Source organism: Neofelis nebulosa, chromosome 1 (genome assembly GCF_028018385.1).
Source record: "Neofelis nebulosa isolate mNeoNeb1 chromosome 1, mNeoNeb1.pri, whole genome shotgun sequence".
NCBI lineage: Eukaryota > Metazoa > Chordata > Mammalia > Carnivora > Felidae > Neofelis > Neofelis nebulosa.
Window position 1 is genome coordinate 207483709 of NC_080782.1, and position 14149 is coordinate 207497857.

General features: G+C 34.6%; 1 protein-coding gene across 9 annotated transcripts in view; it reads right to left on the reverse strand.

The window, feature by feature from the left end:
* TDRD3 (tudor domain containing 3) overlaps nucleotides 1–14149 on the reverse strand; it is a 164506-nt gene that overhangs the window by 108931 nt on the left and 41426 nt on the right. For 8 of the 9 annotated variants that reach the window (XM_058683440.1, XM_058683446.1, XM_058683412.1 and 5 more), the window contains exon 2: nucleotides 610–694. In XM_058683440.1, coding sequence (XP_058539423.1) covers nucleotides 610–694 — 85 coding nt within the window. Of the gene's footprint in view, nucleotides 1–609; nucleotides 695–4850; nucleotides 4977–14149 lie in introns of all 9 variants that reach the window. The other variant, XM_058683473.1, reaches the window with a different exon arrangement.

Below are 14149 nucleotides of genomic sequence, written 5' to 3' on the forward strand. Positions count from 1 at the left end.
CTTCAAAAAAAATCCAAAAGCCAATCCCAATCATGAAAAAGATACAGCTATTACAGACAGGTGGAGGGAGAGAGATTGGAAAGAAATAAATACACAACATTAACAGTAATTATAAATAGCCCCAATTTTCTTATTTTACTTTTGTATTCTAAAGTGTTCTACAATATATATTACTTTTGTTAACAGGAAAAGTTATTTTGAAACAATAAATACAGCTGTCAAAAAGCTATAACCTACCTACAGTTCCTATGTTAACTGGTAATTTGTTTTAATAAATATGATCAGTTTTTTCTGCTAATATGTATCTACTGTAAATGTTATGAAATTTTATAACTGATCAATGGGAGGAAATGAGAGTTTTAATTGCATTTTTTTTCTTTTCACTGGATTCTGTATAATAGATGTTACAAGAAACATATATTTCTAAAAATTGGGCCTATATGAGATTACCAAATTCAACAAACATCACTGCAACTTAAAATGTACAATAAAAATAAAAGATGTCCTCCATATTACTTATCTTAATATCCAATTTATTCTATAAGAGGTTTCTCATGAACATAGCTTCCAGATTTAAAATGTTTATAGAAGATAATAAACAAAACCTACATTGAGAGCAATCAGGATGATGTCATTTATATTGACTTTGTCAGGAGAACTTGTACAAGCTTCAATGCCTTCATCTGAAAGATACCTGTTAAAATAAAATAAATGGCTTAATATTTTCTAAAATAAAAAATTAACCAAGATTATTTTCTTAAGTCAACATGCAGTTTTGTTCTGTACTATAAAATGCTTCTACTACAAATACTAGGGAAAGGGCCTTAGATATTCCCTATTTACAATCTCTGATAGAACAAGAATGGGCAATGCATGTTTTCTATCTTTTGTATCCTTAAAAGGATGTTGCATTAAAAATTATCCAAATGCTTTCTGAGAAATTTAAGTATCAAAATACTTTTTGGGGTGCCTGGGTGGCTTAGTCAGTTAAGCATCTGACTTCAGCCCAGGTCATGATCTCACAGTTTTGTGAGTTTGAGCCCCACACTGGGTTCTGCACTGACAATGTGGAGCCTGCTTTGGATCCTCTGCCTCCCTCTCTCTCTGCCCCTCTCCCGTTCTCTCTCTCTCTCTCAAAAATATAAATGAATAAACATTAAATAAATACTTCTTAATGAACGTATGAGCTATTCTTACTGTTAAGCAAATATAATATTTGACTTAAATATTTGCTAATACAGAAGTTCTTAGAGATTTGAGATGTGCTATAAAATAGAACTAAGGGGCGCCTGGGTGGCTCAGTTGGTTAAGCGGCCGACTTCGGCTCAGGTCATGATCTCACAGTTCGTGGGTTCGAGCCCCGCGTCGGGCTCTGTGCTGACAGCTCAGAGCCTGGAGCCTGTTTCAGATTCTGTGTCTCCTTCTCTCTGTGACCCACCCCCGTTCATGCTCTGTCTCTCTCTGTCTCAAAAATAAAAAAATAAAAAAAAATAAAAAAATAAAAAAATAAAATAAAATAAAATAAAATAGAACTAAAAATAACATAGATTTAAATTTAATCCCTGATAATTTGCTTCTCCGCTACTTTCTCATTTTATCTTCTCAGGTCCCCTTTCTTGGACATAATATTCACCAGAATGCTTTAATATGTATTATCAACTTAAAGTGGCAGAAAAGAGAGGCAACTTTTTATCTTATGCCTTTTACTTTCCTATTCTCTTTTCAGCTTTTTAACTCATTGCCTTATTGCCTTTTGATCTTTTATCCAGTCCAAACCAACCACACATCTATTGGACACAATAATTAATTCAAGAGTAAAAAGATGATTGAATCCAGGGGGGTGGGGGATCATCTCTACCCATTCATACATGCCCAACTCAAGCATTTTATTTTCTTTGATAAATTCTAGAATTCAGGTATCATCTCCCAAAAGTCCACCTATACAAATGACCATTAACATCTCACAACTTTCATAAACAGTATTAAGACCTTTAACCAAAGGGCCGGTGCCAGCTTCGCCCCTACAGATATTCTTCCACTAAAAAGAGACAGGAGTGTTAGTCTGACAGAACTAACTCGAGGTCATTCCTGATGGCCAGCAATTCCACCATCAATTCCCAACATCAGACCGATTCTAAGACACTTGGCAATGTAAACTACCTGGAGACAGCAACCAAAGAGCTGAGTACATGTCATTAATCATTTTATAAATTCACTTCTAGAAATATTAAGTCCCTCTTTAATATGTGAAAAGTATTATGTGCATCACTAATAAGATTAGTAAAATGATGAAAATTAAACACCTGCCTTCAAGGAGTTCAGTGTCTTATATACAACACCACACAATAAATATACAGTTAACATGCAAGGCCAAAATAATTATAAACAAAATGTTATAGTGCCTCAAAGTGGCTGGGGGATGGGAAAGAGTGCAAAAAAGGGAATAGTATGAAGAACGACATGAAAGTAAAAATGTGTAAAGTACCTTCTACAGGCAAAAACCTAGAATATCCTGGCTAGAAAATGGGGAAGAAATGAGAGATGAATATAGGTTGAGACCAATTATAGAAAGCAATGGTACACAGAGAGATATGGGTGGTATCTTAAATCCTGAATAAGTGGTAACAAAAAACACAATTTTCAAAATTCCTATACAATGTGGAAATAGTATATAATGACTAATAAAATACTTTGCTTTTAGAAAGGCAAGTCTTTAGGATTTAAACGATCATAGGGTGACAATAAACTGGAATAAATCTTTAAAAATAATCAAAATTCACCTCTTCAATTCTACAGATGAGGGAAAGAAGGCCCAAAGATGTTAACAGACCTTCCCGAAAACACAAACTTCAGTGACACAAAGTTAAAAAAACAATGCCTCCTGAGTCCCAGTTCATCAGTCTTTTCGTTCCAACACACCATTTTTATTTATCAACTACAATCGCTAATATTAGAAATACTATATGCTCACTAACATAAGCCAATACCTACACAAATCAATTTCCTGAACAACTAGGCAATTTTACCAATACACACACAAAAAGCACAACCAGGCAAATTCAGTCAGTGAACTCCAAAATAATATATTAAATAAAAATATGCCTAGTTTCATCATAAAAGATCAGAGAACTAATACTAATAATTAAAGATTCAGAAACTGTTATCACAACAAAAATACCTAACTCTACATATATAAAAAAAGGGAAAGCCTAAGAAAAATTGTCAAGGCCAAAGCCATAAGGAGGTGAAAATTTGACTTGATACACGTGGAAGTCAAATATCATGTGATTTCTTTCAAATAATGCCTTTAAAAGGCCTCCTGAACGTAACAAATTCTAAAATGTGGCTGAGTCTCAGTTTCCATGTCTTACAAGTCTCCCTTACTCATCCTTCATATTTTGAAAAATCAAAGGATCTGAGCCTTACCACTATACTCCTATCAAGAAACAAGAGACCCATTCACAGGTCTTCCCAGTAACACCTTGGTGATCCTTGTATAAATACTGTACCATTTTCACTGAAGGACTGAATCTAAATTAACAGTAACCTGAGATTTACAAATTAATCCTTTTGTTTTTGTAAACATTTAATACTCCAACATTATCCATGAATAAAACCAATAAAAAGGGATAAAGCAAATGATGAAAGTCAAATGCCCAAACTGGCTTCAAGATGCACCACAGTAATGCAGTTAACTGAAAGAACAAAACACAACATTCACCAGCCTTAATGTGGTCACTGGGAAAGAAAGGAAGGGAAAACCGGAGCAGGTGTGCTAGATCTGATCCCTGTGCACATCTGCAAGACGGACCTGGAGGGAAGAGAACTGTAATCAGTTCCCATGTACCATCTTTGAGCTGGCAAATAGACCTTAAAGAAGAAACAAACCCCAGAGAGTTCTTGTTTACTAAAACAGCAAACACATACTTTTTTTCCATTCTAGTGGAGATTTTGGAACAGTAACATTATAGAATCACTCATTGCTGTACTGTACTAAAAATATATTGAAATACATTTTATTGACAAGCAAGGCACTAGAGGGCTAAATTTCTTCATGATACTCACAGAATAGACTAACATTTCTCACGAATTTTAACTTCAAATAATGCCATTTTAAGTCACAGTTTAATATGTGCTCATTTAAAAAAAAAAAGATTTTAGAAACTGCTTCCTTCATTCACAAATAGAAGACATTAACATCCCATCTTACTCAGAGTCACTTAATTTGTAATCCTGAGCAACTCTTTTCACTTTAGAAGTAAAAGCTCCAAAATTAATTGTTATCCACCAATTTGGGGAAGAGGGGATTTCTTATTCCAAATATTGAATATATATTCAATAAGAAGGGTCACACAGCGTAAGTACTACTGCCAGAACCATCTTCATTTCATGTTCAGAACCCACTTGGGCATATAAAACAAACGTGCCCAAACTATAGTTCAAGAATCTCAATTGACAGAAAACTTTGATAAGACAAATATTATCATTTTAATCTCATTTATCTGATTGAGATAGTGGATCACCATCAATACCTCTTACTACCAGTGAGACAAAAGACAGTCAATTACCCTTTGATTCATTCCTCTGAAAGCAGGTACAATCCTTGAGTCTAACTTATTCACTGGCTACACTGAAAATCTAATGAGGAGGACTGGGACAAGCCGAAGACTACATGACCCATCTAAAGGGGATAGCCTTAATTCGCATCCAGGTGACTGTCTGTAGGAGGACAGGTAAAGCAATTATTGTCAGATCTTCTCATTTTTAGCTTTTAGTTTTTTTGTAAAGCAATATATAAGCCAAACAAAACAGAGTTCAGCCTGCAGGTGGAACACATACTTTATACTTACTAATCATATTAGATTATTAAAATTATCTGCTTATTTGCTCGTGTATAGTTTCAAGTTGTCTGTCTTCCACATGCAAGTTTGTACCACAAGTGTCTCTCAAATGATGTAATATTCATGGCTGACTTCCTGTTCAAGCAGAAGAATAAAAGAACTTTCATTCAGATCACTTTGTAGGATTCTTGGAAAGCAATGCGTATAATTATACATGTAATAAATATTCTTACCAGAGTTGTCTACATCAAAATAAAAAAGTGTCAAATCATTTAGCTTGGCCTAAACATTTTACTAACTAGACATATGGAACTCATCCTTACTTCAGATTTCCAGACTCCATATATTTTTTTAGGGAAGAGGAATGTTCTAATTAATTAGCCAGAAATACTAACAAGCAAACACTAAAGTTTTCTTCCCTTCCACCCATCTTCATCCACTGAAGCAATGAATGCCCATTCAAGTTTGAACTGAGACCTGAATTCCTAAAGTAATCAAAGACAGAATCAATTACTGCACATACAAATTAGGCTGATGACACAAGAAAATTCTTTCAAATGCCAATGAGAAAACTAAGAATGAAAACATTCTTCCCAAATGGATAAGAACTCAATCAAAAAATAACGGGGGGCACCTGGGTGGCTCAGTTGGTTAAGAGTCTGGCTCTTGATTTCAGCTCTGGTCATGATCTCACAGTTTGTGGGATCAAGCCCCACGTTGGGCTCTGTGCTGAGAGTACAGGACTTTCTTGGGATTCTCTCTCCCTCTCTCTCTTCCCCTACCCACTCATGCTCTTTCTCTATCTCTCAAAGTAAATGAATAAACTTAAAAAAAAAAATGGACATATCTGAACACTGAATGGTATACAGCAGTCTTAACTGTCTCGCAATAAAACCCAAGTCAAATGGCCTTGTGTGGTTTTTATGGTCTTTGATCTACACATGATTATTTACTACCACACTGAGATTACTGGCCCAAACATTTGTCTAAATATCAAAATGGGAATTTTAACAAATGAATTCCTGCTTAGACACAATAAAAATAAAGATAACTAACTTCCAATTAGCTAAGCCTATATGTGGAAAGAAGGGAATAAAACATGAAATAATTTTAAATTTTTTTTTTTTCAACATTTTTTATTTATTTTTGGGACAGAGAGAGACAGAGCATGAACGGGGGAGGGGCAGAGAGAGAGGGAGACACAGAATCCGAAGCAGGCTCCAAGCTCTGAGCTGTCAGCACAGAGCCCGACGCGGGGCTCGAACTCACGGACTGTGAGATCATGACCTGAGCTGAAGCCGGACGCTTAACTGACTGCGCCACCCAGGTGCCCCAGGAATATTCCTGATTCATAGGACAAGTCACAATAGCAACATTCACAAGCATTTGGAAGAGGTTGATTCCAACCCTCATCGGTGACTTTGAGGGGTTCAAGGTTTCAGTGGAAGAAGTAATTGTACATGTGGTGGAAATAACAAGAGAGCTACAATTACAAGTGGAGCCTGAAGATGGGACTGAACCGCTGCCATCTCATGATAAAAACTTAAACAGATCAGGAGTTGGTTCTTATGGATGAGCAAACAAGTGGTTTCTTGAGATGGAATTTGTTCCTGGTGAAGATACTGTGAAGATTATTAAAATAAAGGACTTAGAATAGTACATAAACTTAGTTGATAAAGCAGCCGCAGGCTTAAGAGTACTGACTCCAATTTTGAAAGGAGTTCTGCTGTGGGTAAAATGCTATCAAACAGCATCACATGCTACAGAGAAATTGTTCATGATAGGAAGTCAAGTGATGAGGAAAATTTCACTGATGTCTCATTTTTAAAAATTGCCATAGCCACCCCAATCTTCAGCAACCACAGCTTGATCAGTCAGCAGCCATCAACATCTAGGCAAGACCCTCCACCAGCAAAAAGATCACAACTTGCTGAAGGTCAGGTGACAGCATTTGTTAGCAATAAAGTATTTTTAAATTATGCACATTGTTTTGGACATAATGTTACTGTACATTTAATAGACTACAGGGAAGACATAACTTCTATATGCACTGGGAAACCAAAACATTAGTTTGACTAGCTTTGTGGCGGTATTCCTCTTCCTGCAGTGATATGAAACCAAACGCACAATATCTCTGAGGTATGCCTGTGTTTAACCACACTGAGTAGCAAGATTAGTACAATACCAAGGGCTAACAAAAATTGGGACAAAATTTGCTTCAGATCCCTTGGTACAGATGGAATCAATATATTCATTACAGTTTATAGATACATTATGGGTAAAAAAATCACTGAAAACAATACAAATCGATATGCCAGCAGTTAAGCTGAATGAACCCAGGGGATTCTATGCCCAAATCGCTATTAAGCACAGAGAATAGGAGGAGCAAAACACTACTAAAGATAATTCAGAAGAGAACGTACTATGACACACAAAAGATAAAAATGAAAAAAGAGGTCTTCTATTTCATTTCCATTAACAACCAAGTATCTCTTCTATCACTATAATTTCCTTTCCTTCTTTAGGTAACATGGACACCTACTATGTCAAAATAAATACAAGCGAATTCTTGGAATCTTTATTCCAACAATTAAAATAAGGACCTGAATCAACACTAGCTCGAAATTTAATTTTCTCTATGGTTTATGTATGAATGGATCAGATGAAAAAAGTTATGTATTACTTAAAGTACCACTAAAGTACAATCACCTACTGTTGATCTTAATAAACTATTTTTAATATAAAACTTATTTTATTCAGAAGTAAACTATTTTTTTAAAAGTGTTTAGTTTTATGATTTCTTTACAAACACAAATGTACACCATTTCCATTAAGCTAACCTATGACATTAAATTTTTTCCACAAGTACATGCTTACACACACTCACTACACCTCAGAAAATCTATTTAATTTCTTTCACACTAACTTTTCAAATTTTTATATTATTCAAATAGAAACACCAAAGCAGAGATCATCATAAAAACCTTACCATTTTAAATGTAACCATTTCAGAAAATTAACCTGCATAAACAGGATGAATATGCAAAAACTAAGAAAAAAATAGATACGTGAAGCATTACAAAAAGCCTGGATATACATCATGATTAATACCCATACTACTCAAGCATTTCAGTGGCTAGACAAAAATTTTTTGACCCAACATTAAACATTGGACAATAGAAATTAGAAAAAGTTATAAAGGAAAATCCTTTGTAAAGTTATTATACCTAATTTAAAAGATTTGAAAGTGTTTAAGTTCTGAAACCTACATTTGTTTTTGCGAAGCACTCCCTTTAAAATACTGAAGATTTATTAGTGAATTCTGAAGATGTACTACTTGAAAACACCACTAGATGACAACCTTGCTTCACAAAGGAAAATATCATCCTATTGCTGAAAGGTATGACTCCAAAGATGTACTACCTTTAAAATAAAAGTTTTGGCATTTGCAGGTTTTTGGGTTTTTTTTTTAATGTTTATTCATTTTTGAGAGACAGAGAGAGACAGAGTAGGGAGGGGCAGAAAGACAGGGAGACACAGAATCCGAAGCAGGCTCCAGGCTCTGAGCTGCCAGCACAGAGCATGATGCAGGGCTTGAACTCATGATCCATGAGATCATGACCTGAGTCAAAGTCGGACACTTAACTGACTGAGCCTACCTGGGCACCCTGGCATTTGCTGGCTTGTAAGGGGTAGGAGAGATATCAAAGAAAATAAAATAGACTATTATAATTTTAGAATTTGTGTTTGCTATAAAGATCACTCAGGATTTAAAAACAAACTTATTTATTAGTATTTGAGAGAGATCTCATAAGAAAAAAAATTAAAGAGTATCAAAAGATAATTTATCCTATGTTCATTCTTTGGAAATAGAGACTTATGAAAAATATACATAAATTATTAGAGAATAATGCTTTTTTGCTGTGGAGTAGTTACAAAGAATAACTATGTTATTTCGATAGTTGCTTTTCTCCGACATTAAAATAAATAAGCACGGCAATTTTAAGATAATAACCATAAGAAGATAGTTGACAATAAATTATAAACTTCTATTTTTTAAAACCCATTTTTAGATATTAAAATATTTTCCCCATACATAAACCAACCTATGATGATGATTAACCCTGGAATGCTTATTTGGTATAAAAAAGTTATAACAGCTGAGCAAGTAAATTTTATAAGTAATTCTTGTGAAATCCCATAATTGATATATTACAAAGAATAGTGGCAATGGGAACCTCACCATGTTATTATTCATTTTTGCTAACCAGACCTTCACATAAATTTAAAAGTATAAAATGAATCCTGGATATTTTTACTTTCATCGGAGGTTATAATTTATATCCTTCATCTAATTCAACATTTTCACATTTTAATTCAGAAGCAGAGCTGAAGTTATGTTTTAGTAACTCATATTTTAAAATGTAAGAGCATTTGATATTTCTGTCATCTTTTCCTCAGCCCAAAGGTGACAGCTATAAAACTACATATCAGGTGGAAAGCCTCGCTTTAGGCCCGATGCCCTGTGCGTGGACTGCTACAATAGAGCATCAGTATCTGTGGAGTTCATGCCGAGGACCTCCCAGGATTAACTCCAGGAGACTGCACACTCGGTTAAGTCTGTATAAGAAAGGTTGTTTAAAAATGTAAGATACCACAGGAAAAACTAGCAGGCATTTTTATGAAAAGCCTGGAGAGACTGCCATCCGATCTGTGCTGTTTAGTAAGGCAGAACTACACGTACATCTCACCCTCACCCTGTAATACATGTGGAATCCCGGCCAATTGAATCTTTCTGCACCTCAGTTTCTACCCCCAAGGAATAAATGAAAATGGAGATAATGCTGAAAATGTTGATTTACAGAGTTGTTTTCAAGAATAAAAAGAGAAAGAACTAGCAAATGCTTGGTATAAAGTAGATGCTAAGTAAATAATACTTCTTTTTCCTTCTTAAACACTATACTCTTGGTGTTTGTTCTGGAAAATATTTTCAAAACATGATATTCAAAGATGCCCTCTGGGTTCTTAGAAGAAAAAGAATGAGAATTGCTAAACAATAAAGGGAATTTCCTCAAAGGCTACAACTAATAATCAAGGTGTGTATTTTTCTTTATAGGAAGCCTGAACTCCATATTTCTAACATATTACTGACAAAGAGTTCATTGAGAATAGAAGGAAACTGTTAGGAAGATGGAAAAATTTTATTATTTAATTTGTTGATATCTTCCAATTTTGCATATATGAATAAATATATATAGTTTGTAACAAAAAAATAACTCACTCCATGAGACTGTGCAACTTGTTTCTGCCCCAAACAGAATTTCCAATGCAAAATAAATACATTGCCATCATTTTTGCCCAATCTGCCATTTATGTCAAAATATAAAACAATGATGTCAAGAAATATGTGGTGAGTAATAAACTTAAAATTCTATTGTACAGAGAGTTATAATTATAATAACTAATCTTAAAATTAGACACTTTATCATTTGCTTATAATGTATTTAAACTAATACCATTTACTTAAAACTTTAAACAAAAATCTACTTCAATTGTCGTAGGCAATTATGGCAAATACCTATTTGTAATATATGTAATCATATTTTTACCATCTTTTAGTATAACATTTCTCCATAAATTAAAGTGAAATGACAATGAAAGAGGTCTAAAATAAAAGAGTGTTCACTTAAATATGCAACCAACTTAATTAAATATTAAACAAGTAAGTGACTTATTTGCCCAAACAGTGAAACAGCCCCCATACACACAAACACACACACATACACACAAATATATGTATATATGTGTGTGTGTGTGTATATATATATATATATATATATATATATATATATATATATATCTTAGCCAATAAATATGCATTCTAATTTTCATTTTTTTAATGTATCTTACACACAAAATGCCTTGTGTTGATCAAATTTTTGAAACTGAAAAGCTGTAATACAAAGTGTTAATTTTTAGCTTGGAAGACATCATTTAAATATATCCTCATATCTCTTTGTAGTGGGCTAAATGGTGGTGCCCAAATGTCCTAATCTCTCGGACCTGTAAATTATGTGCCTTTATTGGAAAAATGGTCTTAACGGATAAGTGAAAGATCTTGAGATGATTATCTATGAGGGCCCTAAATCCAATGACAAGAAAACTTAGAGGAGAAAGGCAGAGGGAGTTCAGAAGCAGATACACAGAGGGAAGAGACACAAAGAGGAGGAGAAGGCCGTGAGACAATGGAGGCAGACACTGGAGTGAGGAGGTCTTAAACCAAGGATTGCCAATAACCCCCATAAGCAAGGAGAGTCAAAGAACTGATTTGGCCTCCAGACTGCTTGAGAGCATAATTCTGCTGTTTTAAGCCACACAGTTTGTGGCAATTTGTTACAGCAGCCACAGCAAACTAATACACTTATTATAAATTTAAGTAATTATGTGGGAAGTACTAGTTAAATTCAGTAAGAATACATTTTTGAAAAATAATCCTTTAGATTAGAATCTACAAAGAAGCATGTTTTCTATTCAAATTAAATGCCTTCATTAGCTATTCCTGATTAATTCCTTGTGTGAACCTGATTGACTTTTTAAGTCTATAAAAATAATAAAATACAAACTGTAGAGAGGTATAATAAAAAGTTAAAAGTGGTCCTCCCCTAATTCTTCTAAAAAATAAACACTATTAACAATCTTAGGTATATATATCCCTGTAATATACATACACATAAATAAGAGTGGAATTTAGAAGAAAATATTTGTTTGCTTATAAAAACAGAATCATTTTATACAACAGTTTTGGCAGTAAATCTTTGTATTTAAGAATATATCATGGCCAACTTCCATTTTAAGCATATGGATTTCCCCATTTCATCTTTTTCAATAGGCCAAACTAGTCCCTTCCACATAGGGGCTATACCATACTTTAACTATTCAGGCTGTTACTAACTTTATATTAACAATACTTCCTTGGGGCTCCTGGGTGGCTCAGTCGGTTAAGTGTCTGACTTCAGCTCAGGTCATGATGAGTTCAAGCCCCACATCAGGCTCTGTGCTGATAGCTCAGAGCCTGGAACCTGTTTTGGATTCTCTGTCTCCCTCTCTCTCTGCCCCTCCCCCTCTCATGCTCTGTCACTCTCAAATATAAGTAAACGTTAAAAAAAAAAAAATTTAAAAAAACCACAACACTTCCTTGAGTATCTCTGTAGACATGCAACAGAGGACAAATATTAATATTTTATTCAAGATATTTCTAAAAGTGGTGCTGCTGTGTCATATGTATTAGAACAGAAGAAAAGAACTTTAAGCTCTAAAATTATGATTGTGCTTTTGGAAATACTTAAATGTTTCAATAAAAATGATTATTTATAAATAATTTCTAATTTTAAGAAATCTTACTTGATGAACAAATATCCCCAGAGAGCTTTACAATTAACAAGGCACTTTCAATGACTGAATAAGAATTTAGATAAATGACATGATCCCTCCCTATGCTCTCTCAGACTCTTGAGTTCAAGTTGACATATTTGACTCCTGGGATTTCCATACCTATTGGGGTGTGTGTGTGTGTGTGTGTGTGTGCGCGCGCGTACTTGCATGTGCTGTTAGTGCCATTTAAAAAGACAGGAATCAGGGGCATCTGTGGCTCAGTTGGTTAAGCGTCCAACTCTTGATTTTGGCCCAGGTCATGCATCGGGCTCGGTGCTGACAGTGTGGAGCCTGCTTAGGACTCTCTCTCTTTCTCTCTCTCAGTCTCTCTGTCTCTCTCTCTGTCTCTCTCTCTCTCATCTCTCTCTGCCCCTCCCCTGCTCATGCGCTATCTCACAAAATGAACTTAAAAAGAAAAAAAAGACAGGGATCAATATATGATCTCTAAAGTACCAGTTCTAGGTATGATGGAATAAGAACCTATTGGCAGTATGACACCCTCAGCCCCCTGCAAGAAAAAGCTGAAAAAAAAAATACAAAAATCAACTAAAGCTACTACAAAGTGAGCAGAAAATACTGGGAAATGCATGCTCACTTGGATGTGGAAGACAGGGAGCTACAAGCACCTTATGGTCTTTGGTGCTTTAAGCCCAGGTCAGAGTGCAGTTCATTGGCAGTCCAGAAGCAAGTGTGCACAAGGACATATCAACAATCTTTCTGCTCTGGGGAACAGAAAAAGGAAGTAAGGAAACCAGGAGCACTGAAGGTGTGGGGGAATCAGGCAAGAGACAAACCCAGAGAGGGGATCTGTAGGCTCTGTCTACCCACCTCTCTGACAACCTCTGAACAACCCATGTGCAGAAAAGACTCATGGCAAACCAGCTCAAGACAAAAGATTTGAACGACGAATGGAATTGTTGCACAAATGAAGAGTCTTCAGTTCATGCCCAGCCAAAAAAAAAAAAAAGAAAAAAAAATGCCATCTACAACTTAGGAAACAATATCATCAGTAAAAAGCAACGGAACCAAAATCTCCACTACTTAACAACCCATAATACCCAGAAAACAATCCAAAATTACCCAACATACAAAGAACCAAGGAACCAAAAAATAAAACACATTCTCTAGAAAAAAATAAAATTTATCAAATTTGATCCCAAGATGAACCAAATGTTGGAACTAAAATATAAGAACATTAAAATAAATGTTATAACTATTCTCAATTAAGAAAAAATGCTTTCAATGCAGAGAGATGACGTTTCAGCAGAGACAGAAACAATTAAAGAATCACGTTAAAGTTCTAGAATGGAAAACTATTTGTGAAATAAAATGGAATTAACAGCACGATAAGCACAGTGGAAAAAGTTAAGTGAATTATAAGACAGATGCTGCAACATGTCTATATTTTACATAAAGTAGTACATTATTAACAATAAATGCAGTATGAAAAGTTAAGGATATCATATACTATACTCCTTAGGAAAACCACTATAAAAATAATGCAAAAGAGAAATGATAGTACACAAAAGTGTGTACGTGACTGTTTAAAGCATCATTATTTATAACAGCAAAAACTATAGGATCCCAAAAGTCCATCAATTAATGAATGGACTTTATTAAAATTATAACATACTTATACCACTATGAAAATAAACAAAATAAAAACACACATAATGGCATGACTGAATCTCAAAAACATGATCTCAAGTAAAAGAAGGCAACATACAAAAGACTACACGGTGTGATTTCATTTAGATGAAATTTTAGAAAAAGCAAAATTATTGACAGAAAGCAGATCAGAGTGTGCTCAGAGTTGGAGTGAGGGAGGGTATCAAATACAAAGGAGCTGAAAGGTGAAAAATCCATTTACACAACTG